This window comes from Sturnus vulgaris, chromosome 27 (genome assembly GCF_052056855.1).
Source record: "Sturnus vulgaris isolate bStuVul1 chromosome 27, bStuVul1.hap1, whole genome shotgun sequence".
Lineage (NCBI taxonomy): Eukaryota > Metazoa > Chordata > Aves > Passeriformes > Sturnidae > Sturnus > Sturnus vulgaris.
The window spans coordinates 6,150,724-6,170,793 of record NC_142269.1 but is presented as its reverse complement, the minus strand read 5'-3'; the positions used below and the strand labels follow the sequence as shown (position 1 = coordinate 6,170,793).

The following is a 20,070-nucleotide window of genomic DNA, read 5'->3' as shown; positions in this document are numbered from 1 at the left end:
CCTGCTGTTGTCTGGCACTCAGGGAGAGGAGCAAGGGGCCAGCAGGAAGTGATTTTGGGTGGTTTGATGGAGTGATAGTTTCCATGGCAACTTGGTTCTTACCTAACAGAGCCCAGCTCACACCTTCCCCAGCTCAGCCCCTCTCACAAGCTGCAGGCAGGATGCTGTGGTCACCATTTGTGACTCAGTCACAGCAGGCAGGATTAAGCCTCCCCTGCTTTTGAAAAAACAAGTTAACCACATTCTGTAGGGGAAATAAGGCTTTTCTCCCTCCCAGTCTCCACATCAATCTTTCCCAATTAATTCTAATTCGATGTTCCTGTCCCTGTTTCATCCATGTATCAGAGCTGCAGAGTGAGCGTTGCTGTTGGACTCTGCCATGCTTTGGTACATTTGTATTAAAGCTGCTTTTTGCAGGGCAGATCCAATCACCCCCAGAGCTCCCTTCCAACCTCAATCGTTCTGCATTTCTGTGATACTTTTCTCATACTGAGCGAAATGACAAGAAATTTTAAATTTCTTTATATACCTTCAATCAGGCGTTTTGTTCACCTTTGCCCAGGAGAAAGGAACTGAAGTTTCTTTTCAAAGGAATTGTTTCAGCACTGCAGAATGAGAACTGAAATATTATCAAAGGTGAAGGGATCAATAGGAAATCAAACACTACAAACTGTGTAACTTGGGACCAGTGAACACTGAACCAATGAATTTCCCTGGGTTGTGATTGTAGAAGCACAGGAGAAATCCAGTGACAACCTTGGGTGATGGAAGGATTTTCTCTGCACAACTCACGCAATGTGTGAATGAAATAGTTTCTTTTGCAAACCCTGGCCAAAATAAAGTAATGCTTTCATTCTCTGGCACTTAAAAATGCTGTAGGAGAATGTTTGTATTTTCCCACATTTTCAGTGACAAGACCATACACCAGGTGAACTTCAAGAAAACTTTTAAATTAATTTGAGGACAGTTTTCACCTCTCGCACATTCATTTTTCCTTCCTTTGGTGAGTCTCACACATAGAGCGTGGTGTCTGACATCTGCCCCGCGGAGAAAGTCAAAATGGTGAGAGCTCTCTCCTGTGGCAGAGAACATTAAAAGCATCCTGAAAGAATAAACCTCTCGCCAAGAGGTTACATGGGAAAGCATCGTGAAGAACTCCATGAGAATGGGCAAGTCATCCACTTAAAGATGTGCAGAACAAATCAGGAGAGGCAACAAAGAGCTGAAAAGGGCATATCCATCACAGAAACTCCTTAGGAGGACGGGTAATTATCTGACTGAAAGGGCAAGGTCTCTTTCTCCCTCTCCCTTACATTTCACGCAGAAATGCCCCAGAAGAAGAGAAAATAGGATGGAAGATTTATCCATCAATGAAACCCATGGCCAGTGGTGGAATCAGCCAGAAGGCAGGAGAAATTCCACTCCCTGTAGGAGCCTGGGTTCTCAAGAATGAACTTTCCTGCACCACTGATCACTTGTCTGCACCGCCTGCGTGGGACCAGGGTGCTCGGATCGAGCACAGGACAAGCACTCAGGGATGATGTGAGCAAGAGTCGCTGATCAGGCACAGATCTGACCTGCTTTGCTCTGCAGCAGCATCTGCCACAGCCCTGTGCTTAGTTCAAGTATCAAATAATAAATTCCCTTTGTGATTGTCTGCTCAGCGTCCTTGAGTCCCTGCTCAGGTGACAAACAACTGCCTGAGGTGGCAAACTGGGGAGTGAAGCCGTGTCCGCAGTACTCAGGTGCGGCCTCAGCAGTGCCGAGGAGAGAGGAGCCATCACCTCCCTCAGCTGCCGGCAGCATTTTGCCCAAGGCAGCCGCGCACGGCAGCGACCTTGTGTGCTCCGAGGGCGAATTTCTGGGCGCGTTGGGCACGAAGCGCTCGGGTCCCTTTGGCAGAAGGCGCTGCCCAAGCTCGCAGCGCCGCTTTGTGTCCGCGGCCCGGGCGTGGCCGGCGCTGCTCCTGCCCGGGGCAGGGCCCGGGGCCCGGGGCGGGTGTGTCGGGGCCGGGCAGAGGCGCCGGCGCTGCCCCGGCGAGGCGGGGCCGGGCGGGAGCGGCCCGAGCGCGGCTCCGCTCGGCTCCTGTGCGGCTGCCGCGGAGCCGGGGCCGGGCACGATGGCGGCCGGGCTGGGGCCGGGGCTGCTGGCCTTGGCCTTGGCCTTGTGGCCGGCAGGTGAGAGCCGGGCGGGGAGGGCAGCGAGCGGGCCTGGGGAAGGAGGGACCGCGACAGAGACAGGGCCCGGTACATGAAGGGTCAAGAAAAGGCGCAGGGACAGGGGCTTGGGAAATTTCTGTAGCAGGAACAGGGACGGAGGAAGGGACAGGGGCAGGCTCTGTCCACGGGTTCGGCCGTAATTCCTGAAGCAGGTGAGGCCCAACCCCGGGAGGGCTCGCAGGGCCTCACCCCGGGCACGGGTGTTTTCCCCGGAGAACCGAGGTGCCGCCTGTGGCTGTGTCTGTCCAGGGGCACCGGGACGGCAGAGGAACAGCCTCGGGCTGTGGCTGCAGTGCGCTCGGTGCCTGTGCTCTCCCTCCGCGGGGCCGGGGGCACCGGGAGCCCGGGACAGCGCCCTCGGTCCGTGGTCGCGCCCTGCCCGATTCCTGCGCTCTCCCTCCGCAGGGCTCTGGGCACAGCCGAGGCTGCAGGAGGCCGGCGGAGGGCTGCGAGCGCCCGGGGACTCCGTCACCCTCTCCTGCCGTGGGTCCGGATTTACTTTTAGGAATTTTCGAATTTTCTGGTACCGTCAGGCACCTGGAGGAAGCCTGGAGTGGGTGTCCTTTATCAGTTCTCGCAGTGGCAGTACACAGAAGTACGGGGCTGCAGTGAAGGGTCGGGCCAAGATCTCCCGGGACAATTCCCGGTCTGAGGCTTCTCTCTCATTGCGGTCCCTGCAAACTCAGGACTCTGCCCGGTATTTCTGTGCTGCTCACACGGGGACAGGAAATGCAAATGAGCTTTAACACAAACCTTCCGGGCTCTGGCAGAGCTTGTGTTAGATGTTGGGAAGGTGAGAGTTGCCAGTGGCCAGGAGCTAATGGGTGTCAGGGCTGTTTCCAAGAATTCAGGTGTCATCACTGTGCACCACAGGTATTCCTGGCCTTTACTGCACACTGCAGGGATTCTGATTTATTCCCAATTTGATTAAGAATGGAGTTGTGTACATGGACAAAATACCTTATTCTCCCTTTGTCCCTCTTTGTTCCCAGGCTCATCCTCAATGTGACATTTCTGAATTCTCTGCCTCTTCTCTCCAAAAAGTAAAGGGACAACAGGAAATCAGGTATGGGATCATTTCTTAATTAATCACAGGTCTTCATCTCTATTCCTTCTTGTTCCCTTCCTCTCTCAGTCTGCAGTCAAATGACTCCACCATGGTTCCTTCTCAAGAGCTGCTGTCCTTCAGAATCAACGCTCTGCAGCCTCAGTTCTCTACAGGCTCCACTTCCCCAGTGTCATGACCAAACATTTTGTGATTATCTCCAAGCATGGAGACTCCAGGAGGTGCCTGAGCCGCCTGTGCCAGTGGTTGGTCATCCTCACACTGTGAAAAATCATTTGCCTCTGATGTTCAGTGAGAACCTCTTGTGATTTTTTGTCTGTGCTCACTGATCATTTTCCTGACAATGGGCATCACTGAAAAGAGTTTCTGTGCACTTATGACAACCTCAACACTTATGACAATCCCAACACTTAAGACACCCCCAAGCAGCTTCTGCTCCTTCATGGTAAACAGGGTCAGCTATGACAGCTTCTTTAACTTGTAGGGATGTTCCACTTCAGCAGTTGAAAAACAAAGAAAACAGAGTCTGTAAGACAAGAGAAATAAATTCATGTCCTGCTTGTCATTCAATAGGCAGGTTTTTAGCCATTTCTAGGAAACATGATCTTTCTCTTACAGGATGATTCCTTGGGAAGACAAATGCTTTCACTCCAAATGTCCCTTTTCCTCATTTCCCTGAGCTTTATTACGGAGAACCACGTATTCCAGTGTGGAATATTTCTTTGCATAATTGGCAATAGTGGTTTTGCTGTGTCCCATCCCAGTTTATTGCCCAACCCCAGGCATTCCCAGGAGAGAGATTCGGAAAATCAAAGGAGGCCACTGAGCACTGTCGAGCGAGATGTGAAAGAGTCTCGTGTCTATAAGGCTCTGTGCCCCCAAAGAGAAAATCAAGCCTCACACGGGGCTGTCTCTCGTCGCTTGCCGCAGCTGCCCTTGTGCTGCTCCTGCCCGGGGCAGGGCCCGGGGCCCGGGGCGGGTGTGTCGGGGCCGGGCAGAGGCGCCGGCGCTGCCCCGGCGAGGCGGGGCCGGGCGGGAGCGGCCCGAGCGCGGCTCCGCTCGGCTCCTGTGCGGCTGCCGCGGAGCCGGGGCCGGGCACGATGGCGGCCGGGCTGGGGCCGGGGCTGCTGGCCTTGGCCTTGGCCTTGTGGCCGGCAGGTGAGAGCCGGGCGGGGAGGGCAGCGAGCGGGCCGGGGGAAGGAGGGACCGTGATAGCGACAGAGACAGGGACAGCAACAGCGACAGGGAAAGGGAAAAGGACAGGGACAGGAACTGGGACTGGGACCGGTACAGGGACGGAGACGGGGACAGGCAGGAGCAGGAGCACCAAAAGGGACGAGGACAAGGGCTGAGACTGGGAAAGGACAGAAGCAGAGGTAGGGTAGGGAACTCTGGCAAAGCCGGGGCAGACACAGGGACAGGGGCTGTGGCTGTGGCTGTGCCGGGCCAGGGGCACCGGGAGCCCGGGACAGCGCCCTCGGTCCGTGGTCGCGCCCTGCCCGATTCCTGCGCTCTCCCTCCGCAGGGCTCTGGGCACAGCTGAGGCTGCAGGAGGCCGGCGGAGGGCTGCGAGCGCCCGGGGACTCCGTCACCCTCTCCTGCCACGGATCCGGATTTACTTTTAGGAATTTTGGAATTTTCTGGTACCGTCAGGCACCCGGAGGAAGCCCGGAGTGGGTGTCCTTTATTACTTATGATCCGATAGTTCTTGATTATCACCAGTCAATAAAGGGGCGGGCCAAGATTTCCCGGGACAATTCCCTGTCCGTAGCTTATCTCTCATTGCGATCCCTGCAAGCTCAGGACTCTGCCCGGTATTTCTGTGCTGTTCGCACGGGGACAGGAAACCCAGCTGAGCTTTAACACAAACCTTCTGGGGTCTGGCTCAGCACCCACCGAATTTGGAGATGGTGAATGCCAAAGTGGTTCAAGTGTTCCAAAGTGTTCCTAAGAATTCAGGGGCCATCCCCATGCAGCGCCAGTGATCCTGGCCTTCAATCAAGAGCTCCTTTCCCAACACTGAGGCTTTCCTTCTCCTGAGCCCCAGTTGCAATGTTCTATTCTGTACAGGAGGTTCCAGTTTGTTCTGTCATCCAGTCAGCCTGGTGACTGCCAGGCTCCAGTCCCACTCTGCCTTCCTTGGTCCCCTTCTTAAGTGGAACACACAAAGCACCTGGGCTTTGGCAACACCTTTCCCTGCTTCCTTTGACCCTTTTGGGGGCCATGTCCTTGCACCACTGAGAGCAAAGCAGTGATGCAAAGGGCCTGATTTTCTTTCAGGTGCATTTCAAGGTGATCAGATGCAAACAACCAGCTCTGCAGGGTGGTGGCAGCAGGGGACACTGGGACCCTCTGTTGCACTTACAGCCCCTAAACCTGCTATATTTACATGGCCTGGTGTCAGCAGTGTCCTGGTGAAGCCCTGCAGTGCTGCTGCAGTGCCAGGGCCATGGAGGCTCCTACAGCCACACAGCCCCTTTTGCCCACACGAGGTTTTCCTGCCAGGCTGACCAGAGCTCTGGGACACTGACCATCAGCAGGCTGGAGCTGGGGTCAGTGCACTCAATTACTGCACCCTGAGGGACCAGAGAGACACTTGAGGTGTTCCTGAACTCCATGAGCTTCCTCCCCTCCTGCATGTTCACGTGGGTCCCAGCCCATGCAAGGGGAGAGTCAGTGAGTGGGCTGTGCCTGGGGTCAGGGAAATGGAGTCTCACTGCTCCTGGGGGCTTGCAGAGGAGAGGAGTGGAAGGCAGGGGAGAGAGAAAAGAGGACTTTTTCCATTTAAAGGGAGCTGCAATGACTGTCTAGTCCACTTGCTGAACCCCTTTCAGGGCAGAACACAAGTTGCAGCATGTTTCAAAATGCATTGTCCAAACATCTCTTAAACAGAGACAGGCTTGGGGCATTGACCACCTCCCTAGGATGCCTGTGTCGATGTTTCACCACTCTCTCAGTAAAGAAATGCTTGCTAATATCCAGCCTAAACCTCCTCTGGTGCAGCTTTGGGCCACTGTCACACGACCTATCACTGTGTACCAGGGAGAACATCCCTTTCCCCTTCCTAAAGAGGCTGAGAGAAGGATGAGGCCCCTGGCCTCTTCTTCCTGGTCTAGACAAATCCTCCCTGGCCATGCACCCAACTGCTTCTTTTCCCATGCTCCAGCCCCCATTCTCAGTGGTCTTCTCTACCCTCTCCGTGTCTTTTTTACCCCTCCTATCCTAATAGTCCTCACCACAAGGTGCCATGTCCAAGTACCCAGGGAAAGAGGGAGGAGGGTAAGGGTGCAGACAGTCTGTGGGGTGGGCAATGCTCCCAGAAGAGTGGTGGCAGTCAGGACAATGACAGTGTCAGGGCTCAGAGCTGTCCCATTCTGTGGTCACAGGGAGAGCCCTGGGTTCCTGCTGAGGAGGGGAAGGACACAGGGCAGGCAGTGTCCTGGCTCTGCTGAGCAGCCTGGTCCCTGCAGGGTCCTGGGTTGCCTTTGCTGATGGGCAGGGGTCCAGGAGGCCTTAGAGAGGAGGAGGCAGGTGGAGAAATGTCATCACTGGGGAGGGAGTAGGGTGCTGGGCCAGAGTGCAGGGAGCAGGGTGAGGAGCACTTTGGCTTAGGGGTGCCCTGGCCAAGCCGAGCTGCGATCCTGGGGTGTCCCATGTGGGAGCAGCAGCTCGGCAGAGCCAGGGCCAGGGGCCAGGGGAAGGACAAGCTGACAGCCTCCCCAGTCAGCTCCAAAATCTCAGCAGCAGCCTGCAAGACATCTGAGAGAAAGGCCAGGGCTGGCCCCTGAGAAACACGTCCCCTTTAGCCAGCACAGCATTTCCTGCCCAACAAACAGTCTGTTCTTGCACCGTGCAGAATGAGAGACAGCCAGGAGGGCAGCGAGAGCTTCAAGTTCTGCTCGTCCTGCCCCACCTCTCCCCCTCAGTGTTGTCACAGACAGAGGGAGGGAGCAGGAGGGAGTGGCCCTGAGAGCAGTGCCAGAGGCCCAGGCAGGGCAGGTGTGGGCAGAGCTGTTGTGCAGGCAGAGAGAAGGTGGAGAGAGGCGAGACAGAGCGGGGTTGGCCATGTGGAGTGCCCTGTGCGTGGGCTTATTGCCCATTGTAGGTAAGTGCAGGCAAGGGCTGCTGGCCCCAGGAGCTGAGCGTGGCCCTGTGCTCTGCACGGCTCTGGGGAGCTGCTGAGCGCTTGCAGCCGGACCTGTTCCCCGGCTCCAGCTGCCCAGCCATGCCTGGGGAGCACGGGGACAGCAGCCCTGCTCCTCTCCTGCCCCTGTGAGCTCGTCACCTCCATCCAAGCTGCCTCCCCTGCAGCCTGGGCACACGCAGGGCTCCTCCCTGCTGCACTCAGATCTTGGGGCCCAGCGCTGTGCCCTGGCAATGGACACTCTGCTCCTGGGGCCACTGCGGCCCCTCTGGCACACACCAGCTGCAGGATGGCAGCGCAGGGCACCAGCCCCATGGCCTGTGACACGCCTTTGTCTTTGCTGGGCTCATCTACAGCACTTTCAGGGACAGCAGAGTGGGTTCCTCACCATCCTGTCTTGGCAAGGACAAAGGGATTTGTCACCCCATGGGGCAAATGCTTCCTGCTTCTTTGGGGAAAATCAGAGAAAGCTCCCTGTCTGACAGGGAAAAGGAGGGAGGGAATTGTGGAATGTCCTTCCTTGTGAGCCTTGACACCTGCTGCCAGCTCTGTCCCTCTGTGTCAGCTGGCTTCAAAGAGGAGGATTTTGTCCTTCCACCGGTCCAGTGCCAGTCCAAAGCTCCATTAGCATTGCCCTGAGCTCTGCTGAATCTTGGAGTGACTGTGGCTTGTTCTTGCTCTCTGCAGCAGTCACTGGCCAGGTGACCTTGGAGCAGCACCCCAGGGAACTGACCGTGCAAGAGGGAGATCCAGGCACCTTCCAGTGCAGCATGAAGGGAGGTTCTATGGGAAGCTACGACATGTTCTGGTACCGCCAGGGCCCACGGGGCACTCTGGAATGGATTTGTAGAGAGGGTGATTATTATGGAAAAGATTTCCAAGGTCACTTTAAGGGAAGAGTGGAGAGCTCCAAGAACAGCTTCACATTGGAAATCCTGGCAGCAAAGCAAGGGGATGCAGCAATGTATTACTGTGGAGCAAGAATCACCCTGGAGCAGCTCTGTATCAGAATGGATCAAAAACTGACAGATGGAGAAGACAGATGTCACAGCATTTCTGTCTAGCAGCTGGTCCCCAGGGCTCTTGTCAGGCAATGGCAGGTGCAGGAAACATCCCTCTGGCTTGGTGGCACTAAAAGGCAGTGGAGGGAGGGCTGGGAGAAGGGCTGGCACCATTTCTGGTGCAGGAGGATCTGTTGTGGCAACTGCCCAGGCTCTTTGGGCAAGTGCAGGTTTAGTGCACGTTGCCTGGGCTCCTGTCCAGCACAGCCTCATTTTTCCTCTGTGCCTTGGCTGCAGAGCCATGGGATGATGCAGATGTGTTGCTGTAGCTGCCAGAGTGCTGTGGTGGATGGAGCCAGGCTGTTCAGCAAAGCCAGGTGAGCAGGGATGAGTTTGCTCTGGGTGGCTGCTACAGAGCACCTGATGAGGAAGGAGGAGTTGAGAAGGTGTGGTGAGTTGCCTTTGGTTGTCCTCCAGGTGCTCAGCAAGGTGCTCTTTCAGTGCTCATCCTTGAATAAATGGGGAAAATATGCAATTATGGCTTGTGCATTGAGACAAGGACAGGGAGATGTCCCTGCAGTGCTGTTGGATCCCAGAAACCTGCGGGTTTTGAGCTTTCTGTGCTGTCAGGCTCTGACCCCCTGGAGAACACTGCTTTCAACTTGAGGCCCTGGAGAGGGCTTCTTAATTTGAGTGATGAAGTTAAAATCTCTGGTGTCATGAAATTGAAGTGTTTGCTTTCACATTGTAATGAGTTCTAAATTTTATGTTTTTCTAGTATAGGAATAGGTATGGAACAATATTTAGGATTTTGGGCGTTGTCTCTTTCATCTTCTCACTTCTTCCTTCTTCTTCATCAATTTCAGGTCGTAGTTTCTAGTTGGTCAGTCAATGTCACACTAAGAATCATGAGAACTTAGGTTAAAAGCAGAAATAGGTCAAAAGTATAAATAAAAGAGGTGTTAATTCTCTATTGGTCTGTTTAGCTTTAAGCAACCTTGCAGCAGTTGCATCTTTTGCCTTTTTTCCTCACTTCTAGCAAGTAGCTAGAAGTGCTGTTGAACGTTCTATCCTTTCTGATAAAATTTAATAAACAACCAAGCCCAAACACAAGAAAAAAACCATTTCCATCGTGTTTTTATTAATTTCAGTTCTAAGTAAACAAAATCAACGAAAACAAATCTCTAATTAAATGGTGCAAAACCCCCACTACTGTTACACAGTGCCACCATGTATTGATGATGGAGAGAGAGACGGGGACTACTGAATGGTGATCAGAATCCAGTTTTTACTGAGCACTACATGTGCTTATATACCATTTACAGGTTGGCTGCTAATATTTTACTACAATCATCTAGTTAAACATCACACAGTCAAACTCTGCATTTCTGCTTACTAAAATCTTGTTTCCCAACAGCCAGACTTGATCCAAACTTTTTGCAATCTTCAGAGCTCTGTTTGCTCTTGCCAGGGCATCCTCTTAATCAAGCTGTATATGCTGATTAAATCTACAGTACTATCAGTCTCATTTACATTTACCATATGCATATTTGACTCTCTTGCTATGTGTTGAAAGAGAAACCAGTAACCAGACTTTTTCTATGAGACACTTCTAACAACAATATTCCTTTCCAAAGAGTCAGGGGCAATATTTTAGAGAGATTAACATTAACTGCCCACTATGCCAAAACAAGCAAGGATGTTAATGTCATTTTTAGTGTCGGGAATCCTCTGGAACAGTGTTAGATATTCAGAAGTAGAGCAGTGTAGAGGCACAGAAAAACAAAAGGGAGCTCCTCAGAGACATGAAAGAGGAGACATCACGTGGCACTGAAAAAAAACCCAGATGTTTTTGTAGAACTGTCTAGCACAGTGTGAAGTACGTACCACAGTGATTGAAAACAACTGAACCACCACACACAAACTGTCTTTTTCCAAAACCAATTTCTTCACTCTTCACGCTGAATTCTTGGCTGTTGCAAACTGACATTTGATCACCAGCTCCAGTAGAACACAAGTGGGCAAGAACCTTCTGTATTTCTATGTTTCAATTTAGCAGAGCATTATATTCTTCTGTTTGCCTCAGAGGGCAAAGGAGACTTTTGTTAAGAACAAAGATCCTTTTAACTTCAGATCCAACAATGGCCAGAATCAGATGCATGAAGAAGGAGACCTGGAGACCAGAAATGGCACTTCCCAGTAGGAATCTCTCAGCTATAGACATCAGAGCAGGGGCTGAAGAAGCACTTATGCTTGTTTTGCTTTTACCCTTTATGAGTTCATCCAGGAGCCCTTTGTTCATCATTTTGGCCTTTGGACACAATGCTTGACTTAAGCTTTGTCAAGAAAACCTCATTCATGAGGTTCAAGGAGCTAATGTCTGAAAATGAGCAGCTCTCCCAAATCCCTCCTCTGTCCAGGGCCATAAGCCATGGGATTCCCCCCAGAAGATCCCTGAAGAGCCCAGATTCTGCTCTCCTGAAGCCCAGGGCTCCAGTCCTGGATTTGCAGTGCTCTCTTCTCCCTGGATCCTGAGCTCCAACTGCATGGTCACTGCAGCCAAGGCTGCCCCAACCACCTCACATCCCTCTCCAATTCTTCCTCACTGGCAAGTAGAGGTCCAGCTCTGCAGCCACCTGTGTCAGCAAGTTTGCATCAGCACACTGCAGTAAACTCCTGAGTGTGTGTGCTCAGCTGTGCTGTCCTGCCATCAGACACTTGACACACTTCCAGCACCCCATGAGGACTGGAGCCCAGGAATGTCCCATTTGTCTAAAGAAGGCCTCGCCAATTTCTTTCTATTTCTCTCATGTTTTCTACCCATATGTCTTGGTTTGAAAGACAGTCATCTGCCAGGAAAGGCAGGAGCCTCTTTTTAAAATGGAAAATGTAAACCCCCTCCCTCCAAATTATTTTGAAATTAAGGGGCTCTCTGGCAAAGATATGGCAATAGGAATAACAGTTCTTTCTTAGGGAAATTAAAACAGAAATACAGTATTACAGCGAACAAACCCAAAAACAGAGTCAGTATCCAACCTGACCCCCCGTCATTCAGTCAAGGTGCTGCCCGAAACCCCAAGTAAAACACAAACTAACAGAGTGTCAGTTTATGCGGTGCTTTATTCAGGGCCCGGGGACCTGCGGACTCGCGTCCCAAGTCAGGATCCCACTGGTTCCCTTTTTAGAGGGTTTTTTATACCCTTTTTACAAATGGTTTATGTGCAGAAGTACACATTCTTCTATAGATACATTCACCTTGAAGATAGCATTTTGCGTCATAAATCTTACATGGTTGCTTATCCTAGGACTATAGTGTTCTCCCCCTCAATCTCTCTCTTACGCCACTGCCCACCACCAGTACTTTATTTATGATTATACTTTAACCTTATCACTAACGGTTCTGCATGCTCTCAGCACAGCACATTCCTAAGTTAGTTTCCCAGGGCCTACTCTGGGAACTGCAGTCTTCAAGCCTTAGCATTACTACTACTATTATGGTTTATACATTTTATATTCTAATATTCAGGATTTCTAGTCCATACGGTAACAAAGGTGTTGGCAGCAGGGCCATGCAATCGTGGCTGCATCCTCCTGCAGTGACAGATGGTGTTCTGGTGGAGCAGTGCTCCTGTAGAAGAGTGAGGTTTTCTTCCAAAGTTCCAGTGATGATGTGCAAAGGTCTGGTTTTCCTCTGGAATCCAGTGCAAAAAGGGCTGTCTTGGTGTTCCAGATCTCACTTTTTATCTAGGTAGGAAAGGCTTGGCTCCTGCCCCTGGCTGGAGCATCTCCCAGTGGGATGATGTAATTTAATCAGTCATTCAGTGGGACTCAATGGACCATTAACAGAAGATATCTCCTGGAGGAAGGATGGGTTGTGGAAAAGATAAAGAATACTGACCCAGCTGGTTTTAATAGATGGCCCATTAGCAGAGGATATCTCCCACAGAAATAAGGATCAGTGCCATGCCTGGTTTCAACAGATGGTGATAGAATACACACCTCCAGTCAAATCCTGTATTGCAACCAAAGACACCATATTGCTCTCTTGGAGATGGCTTAAATTCCCTCTCCATTTTTGGTTTAGTTTCTGGTTTTAGTCTGGAATGGTCACGGCCTCCCCCGGCTCCAGGAATATCTCAGTGGGTGAGGGGCAGCAGGGATCCTGTGAGGGCTGGGGCCAGGGGCTGCTGCTTCCTTCTGGTGGGGGTGCTCACCTCAGGATCCACAGGGCAAGGGCGACTGTCTGGAGACACTGCTGCCCTGTGTTTCTTGCCTGATTTTTTTGTTTACCTTCGGGCTGTGACGAGGGCTGGCCAGCTTTCTTCTCTGCTTCTCTGACACTTGGGAGCCCAGAGCCAGCACGTGCTGCACCAGGATCTGGTAGCCAGGAGGACACCGTGCCACTGCCTTTGCTGAGCTCGGGATCAGCCGTGGCTGGTGAACTCTCCAAGGGAATCAATCCCCCGCCCAGCCCCGCTGTTGTCTGCCACTGTTTCACATTAACTCTACACCCCGTGTCCGTCCAGCCCCGTTGTCTCGGTTTGAAAGACAGGTATGGTCTAAGGAAAGGCAAGAGCCCCTTTTCTGCGATGCAGAGTGCAACCCCCCTCCCTTTTAATTATTTTAGGTCCAATTCAGACGCCTTCAGGCAGGAGATATGGGGATAAGAATAACAGTTCTTTACTGGTATCTAACAAGGCAGAAAATAACAACAGGTATAAAAATTGACAACAGAACAGAACAGTCTAGCTCGGCTCCAGTCCCTTCTGGCCGCAGGCCGTCTCCCTGTGCTGTTACCGGTGCTGTGGGGGCAGGGCAGGTCCCGCGCAGTTGAAGAGGGCTGGGTGATGGCAGCCGCGGCCCAGGGGTGAGAGGGATGGGAAAGTGACTCCCCCCTCACGGTGTCGGTCGTGGTGCTCAGCAGAGTGTCCGGAGGTAGTAGGGTGAGGTGGGAGAGCAGCAGAGCGATGTCCAAAGGCAGGGAGCGTGGATCTCAGTGCTGGGATGGCAGGGGAGATGCCAGAGCAGAGCCCAGGCTGTCTTCCCACTCCACGAGCCAAGCGAGAGAGAGCCCCGCTCCAGACCCCCCATCCTTTCCTTTTCCGGTTCCCCCCCCCCCCCTCCACCCACCCACCTACGAGAGAACATTATCTGTTGTTTTAAGGTGTAGCCACAATTACTTAGCATAACAATGGGAGGAATTCAACAGAAAGAAAATGGGAGCAATCCAACCCCCAACACCCGTGAGGCTCCTGCCAGAGCTGCAGAGTTTGTGCTACACCTTGATTACCACCCTGGGTATGCTCAGCTCTTGCCATTCCAGCCTGCTGCTCCAGGCTCCTGTTACGGCTCATTTCACCATAGGGAGGGGCACAGCGACCAGCTACTCCTGAGGGTCTGTAAAGGAGCCCCTTCTCCATCCCTTGGGTGTATAAAGGGGCCCCTTCTCCATCCCTTGGGTCTGTAAAGGAGCCCCTTCTCCATCCCGTGGGTCTGTAAAGGGAGCCCCTTCCCCATCCCGTGGGTCTATAAAGGAGCCCCTTCTCCATCCCTCCCCCCCCGAGCCGCCATTAACAGCGTGAAAAGGCGGCCGAGCTGGCGCCACAGCGCCCCCTGCAGGGCAATCATCGCACCCGCCCTGCCCGGCCGCGAGCCAGCAGCGCCCCTGCTGGCTGTGCCCGGAACTGCACCCAAGGGGAAAGTGCCTGCAGCCGAGAGCAGCTGGGACTGGGCTCTGCTTCTGTTTGGTGTCGCTGCCGGTGGGGTTGTTTGTTTGCCTTGTTATACACACACATACTGCTAAAGAACTGGTGATCCTTGTCCTGCCTCTTTGCCTGAAAGCCCCTAATTTCAAAATTATAATAAGTCAGAGGGAAGAAGATCATATTTTCCATTCCAAGGGAAGTTCTCACCTTCCTTGGCAGACACCTGTCTTTCCAACTCAAACAGCCACCACCCCCTGTGTGAGGCAGCACAGGCAGCAGCTGGAGCAGCCACAAACTCACAAACATTACATTTATTTCCTTGACCGTGCTGACCTGGGGGAATCCCTGAGCAACAGCCAGACAGAGGCAGAGAGAGACACTGGCATCTAAACTGGCTCCGTGCTAGAGGATCCCTGGATGCATTTCACCATGGGGTATTGAGAGTAATTCCCAGCTCAAAGGTCACTTGAGCACTTTCTGATCCTCCTGATTCTTCTGCTTTTAATCCTCTCTTCCCAACTTCCCCAGAGCCAGCCTGCTACGTCCCAGTACACCTGTCACACTGCCACTAAAGCCCACAGCGAGAGAATTAGGGAAATTGACTGCATTGTAAGAAATGTTTGAAATAACACAACAAGCACTGACTATTTTCCTGCTTTCTATCCAGATTAACTCCCTCAGACTTTCCAGAGGGGTCATGTAATCCCCAAGTTCTCATATACAACTCAACCTTTCCGATATTATTTGACACGCTCCCTTGCAAGCTTTATGATTTCTTCAGGTGGTGTGTTGGGTGTAAAACCACTGAAGAAGTCATGTGACTGCCTGTATAATTCAAAATTCTGTGTAGTGGAACAGAGACAGTTTTTGCTATGAAATATATCACAGTGTTTTGGACTGGAGTATACCACAATGATACAAGCAGCACAGAGACCTGTACAAAAACAAGAAGAGGGAGAAAGGGTGAGATATTTTGGGAAAGAAAGGAGATGGACGATTGCAATTATGAAGAAGAGAAATAGAATGATCTTTCTGTATTGCCTTTTATCTTCTACATATAAAAGAGCTCATGAAGTTTCTAAAGGTGGAAGAAAGGGAGAAGTTGAAAATTCAATAATCAACCAAGCTATTTGAAATCATTGAAATATTCAATTAAATGTTTTCTTTCCTGTTTTGGAATTATAGCTACCTCGAGGGACTAGCTGCCATGGATAATTAGGACTAATATTTGGCTTTTCATCTTCTGTTTTAAAGCACTTTTGAGCACTTTGAGGAAAGAGTGAGTTATTGGAATGAGTCTTAGCACTGTGAGCACAGCTAAGCTTATATTTGGACCAGGAACGACTCTCACAGTTCTACCAAGTAAGTGACATTTCTTTATTTCTAAAACTTCATTTAATATTGGGGTGGAGGTGGAAAAAGGAATTGAATGGTTTGGGTTCACTGTAAGGATTTTCATCTGCAATATTCCCCTGAGTGCACTCTCACTCCAGCCAGGCTTTCAAGCCAAATCCTCAGCTTGGATCTGCTCAGAAGGGTTTCCCAGGAGCAACTGGGCTGACTCTGCACAGCACCATTATTCCATGATCCCCAAACACCAGCAGGGCACTACTTAGCATGGCATAACTTATTCCCAGTTTGGGCAGCACTCTGGCTCAAATTTCCTGTCAAGTGTCCAATTCTCCAGTGGACTTCCACTGACTGACTCGGGGCAGGACTGCAGAGCTCAGAGAAGAGCTCACAGTGCTGAGGAGTTTTGAGACAGATCTGGAACTGCCTGCTTGGAAAAGTTCATGTATTAACACTGCCAAAGATCAATGTGTGGAGTGGGGATGATAAGAAGCCTTAGCAGTTCCTATCTTTATTGGGAATTCCATGATGCAGATTAAAGGATGAGGTCACCCTGAGGTTTTTGATGGAATGTGAATGTTGGGGTGGCAGAAGGGTTTTTGATGTAGATCTGCATTATATTAAGATTCAGGTGCATCCCTCAGAAATTGTTCCTGGGCTTTTAGAGGTCTTTAAAGTACTGTAAGAACATTTCATGTTATTTCAGGCCCATTACATTTTAAAATAGAGGACTCCTCCTGTGACTTTATAAGACTAAAGAGAAGGAGAAGTACAACTTTTTGTCCAAATGAATGTTCAGAACATAAAACACAAATCCCTTTCAGAAGCAAGCAGTGGTAGGAATTCATGGCTGGATTGTCATAAAATGCAAACTAGTGGGACTCCTGTGAGTCTACTAGACTCAGAATAAACGAATCTTCTGCTCTCTGAACTACAATTGCACCGTGTACATGATTTCTTGCTGATGATCTTGCCCAGGGAGCTCTTGCAGAGAAGCTGCTTGTTTGTATTCTGGCTGTTTGGAAAGCCTGGAGAGGAGACCACATGAAAAGCCTTTCAAGGTCTTCTCAGAGAACACAGAATGCACAGGACTGACAGGCTCTGGGCAGCCGTGGTACAACACCTGGGAAGGAAATGTTTGATTTCTGTTGGGTGTGTGGTTGCTGTAGGTGTGGACAAGTGTGTAGTTGTGCCTGTTGGCTCAGGAGAGCCGACCCATGAAGTTGTGGCAGAGCACGATTTGGCTTTCACCTCAGTTCCTCAGCAGTGCCATAGGGCTGATGGGGAAAGGGGGTAAAGTCAGAGCCCCTTGATCAAACCTCCATCAGTACCACAGGATGAAGAAAATTTGAGACTTGAGGGATCTCTTGTCCCACCTGCAAGGCAGACACCATGCCAAATGAAAATCCTAAAGCACCTCTCTTTACCCAAGAGACCCTCAGGGTGCTCCTGTCAAAGCAGACACGTCAATCTTTGGGGATGTGTCTGACAGCCTTTCATAAGCTGAGCCCTTTCTGGCAAGGAAGGCTGCTGGAGGATTCCTGTCAGTTCCAGGTTTGTATTCTAATTGAAATCGTTAATCTGAGTTAAGTGCTGATATTGGTTTTTTTTGATAACCATTGATTCTCCATAAATAATATGATCTAGAGGCAAAGGTATTTTGTTTAAAAATGAAATCATGGTACCACAATGATTTCCTGCCTCTGCAATTCTATTGACACCAATGGTTTTCTTGTAAGACAGCTGGCTGTGAGTTTAAACAATCATCCATCATTAATTGCACCTCTACTGGCAAACAATGACATATAAGGTAGTTAATGAGGATGTTACAAATCATTTACAGCTGGAGTACATGTGAATTTTCGATCATTCAGCACTTGGGAAAACCTGCAATTAAATCAATCCTGTCCAAACCATGCTTTTCGTTACAGATATTTCCAATACTTCCAACCCTCAAGTCATTGTGATGAAATCAAAGAAACTGGAAGAAGGTGGCAGCCCTGGGAAAGCAGCTTGTTTGGCAAGGAATATTCAGACAAAGAGCATCAGCTTGGAGATGCCCTCTAAGGAGGTCGTATATGAACAGAGCAGATCCATTTTGACATCAGAGGGGTTGTACAATGCAATTAAAGTGGTCAATGTGACCAAAGACACAGAGCTGACCTGCACGGCCAAATTCGACAACAGCACCATGACAACAACACATCCAGGTACAGTTTGGTGGCACAGCTGTCACTTATTTCTGGAGACAGTGGCCTGTGGGGCTTTGTGTTCTCCTTCTCCACAGCATTGCCCTGGGCAGCCAGCAGAAATGAGAAAGACATTGGGGATTTTAGCAGGGAGAGATGAAAGATGTTTCAAAGCATCTGAAAGAAATGGTTTCAACTCTTGAATTACTTGGAGATACCTTTTTGGGGGAGAAGAGGGAAGACACAATCTATTTGTCCAAAATGTAAATTCCCTTATGACTAAATATTTCACCATGAAGCAGCAAACCTGCTGCAGCCCAAACTGGAACAGCCTTTCTAATCCTGCAAAAAGTTAAAGATTAGGTGTGCTGTGAGGGTTTTTTAAGTAAGTGAATTGTTAAACTTTGTGGGATAGTTTTACAGTCATGAGGGTGATTCAAACAGTAAAATCAAAACAATGAAGGAATTCTTCTGTTTCCTGCTGTTGCATGGAAAAATTGTCAGCTCAAGTTATTGTTGGAAGTAATGACTGATCATCTGAGCCCCAGCTTTCCTCAAGTTCCTACAGGAAATGTCACAGGAACATTTCCCTTAATCCTGTCTAAAACGTGGATAGAGTTTAAAATGTCTTTTCTTTATCATGCTGCAGAAGAAGAGGCTGATGAACCAGTGGCTGAAGGGCCCAGTAAGAGGGTTTGCAACAGCACAGAGCCCAAGCACTCAGCACAAGGTGAGTTCTCCAAACAGGCTGTGAAGTTCCATTGTTCTTTGGGGAATAAAGGCATGGAAATGGATTTCCTGCAAGGCACAGGAGGCAGAAGACAACACCTTCAGCAGACACAAGCTGCTGTTCCAGGGTTACTCCTGCAGTTACACACAAGCCCCAGGAAGCCAAAAGCAGCAGAGACAGACCCTGGGCTCCCCTGTTGTTGCCATCTTCTCTCTCTCTGCTCCTTTGCTGCTCTTCCTTTCCCTGACACCATCCCCTGTGCATTGTCCCACTTTGTGCCAAGACCACAACATCAAAACGCAGACCATGATCTCTCTGCTCTTTTCTGGTCACTGAGCAGATGCTGAAGGGCAGAGAGTGAACATGCTGTCCATGGCTGTGCTGGGTTTGAGAGTCCTGCTGGCAAAGAGCATCGCCATCAACACCCTCATGAGTATCAAGTTGTTTCTTTTCTGAGGTAAGGGAGCTCACAGCTATCAAACACGGGTTCCCAGGCCCAATTTCATTAAATGCAGTTTTAACCCCCAATTTGCTCTTCCAGTCATGGGGAATGAAGGCAAGAGGAACCCGAAGAAGAGCAGGAAAGAACGTGAACCAGCAGCACAAGGGGCTGGAACAAGCAGGGCCAGAGCAGCTGCCAGAGACCAGCCAGGACACGAGGCAGCACCTTCCCCTGAAGACATTGAACACTGCTCACTCCTGCCTGGCCAGATGATTTACACTGAACAGTTTTAAGTGCTTTTGCTGTTTGCTCTCCTCTGAGAACTGAGGAGAGTGAATTTATCCTCATCCTCCTGCAAAGTCATCTCCCCACTCTTGTGGCATTTGCACACAAGTGTCCAAGCTGCTTCAATAGCTTTCAAAACTCCAATGCTCACCCTAGATATGTGGCCTTTTAAAAGCTCCTTTCCCAGGCATGTTGTGTTACTGCCTGTGCCACTGCAGTAGTGCTGCTGAGGGAATTCAAGCCCTGTGGTTGCCATTTGCAGCTTTGGGTTTTAGATCGATTTCATAAGTGTGTATTGCAGATGAGAAGAGCTGTGTGGGACCTGAAGTGATGCCATTCATCCAGATCATTTTCATTTCTTTATTAAGCCTGTATTTCTTCTGCCAAATATAGCTCATGTGCATTTTAGGTTCCTGTAGTAGTGATGAAAATAAAGTTTTATACTAGGCTAAAATGCTGTGGGTCCTCTGTACTTTTTCTTCTGAACCTGGGACAGAGATTGCCGAAATCCAGCTGTCCTAAAGCCCACGGGGATCATAAACAAAGCTTTGATAATGGAGATTTCCTGTTGGCCGAATGTGTCTTTTCCAGAGGCTGTGCAGGGAAGTGTCTCTCTGGCACATTCAGGAGCTTCAGTGAGGAGAGACCTTGCAGAAGGCATGAGGGAGGAAAATGCTCATAGCAGCAGAGAAGAAACCCTGCTGTTGTCTGGCACTCAGGGAGAGGAGCAAGGGGCCAGCAGGAAGTGATTTTGGGTGGTTTGATGGAGTGATAGTTTCCATGGCAACTTGGTTCTTACCTAACAGAGCCCAGCTCACACCTTCCCCAGCTCAGCCCCTCTCACAAGCTGCAGGCAGGATGCTGTGGTCACCATTTGTGACTCAGTCACAGCAGGCAGGATTAAGCCTCCCCTGCTTTTGAAAAAACAAGTTAACCACA

The 20,070-nt window shown here is 50.4% G+C and overlaps 1 protein-coding gene and 1 gene segment (V, D, J or C); both read left to right on the top strand.

Moving 5' to 3' along the window:
- The window catches only part of LOC106864004 (M1-specific T cell receptor alpha chain-like), a 370,462-nt gene that overhangs the window by 212,519 nt on the left and 137,873 nt on the right, over positions 1-20,070 (top strand). The gene's annotated exons all lie outside the window — the stretch shown is intronic.
- On the top strand, positions 3,232-19,521 carry LOC148221095 (T cell receptor delta constant-like). The segment is given in 6 exon segments: positions 3,232-3,285; positions 15,390-15,497; positions 17,417-17,695; positions 18,324-18,404; positions 18,745-18,861; positions 18,946-19,521. Coding segments are annotated over 4 exon segments (546 nt in total).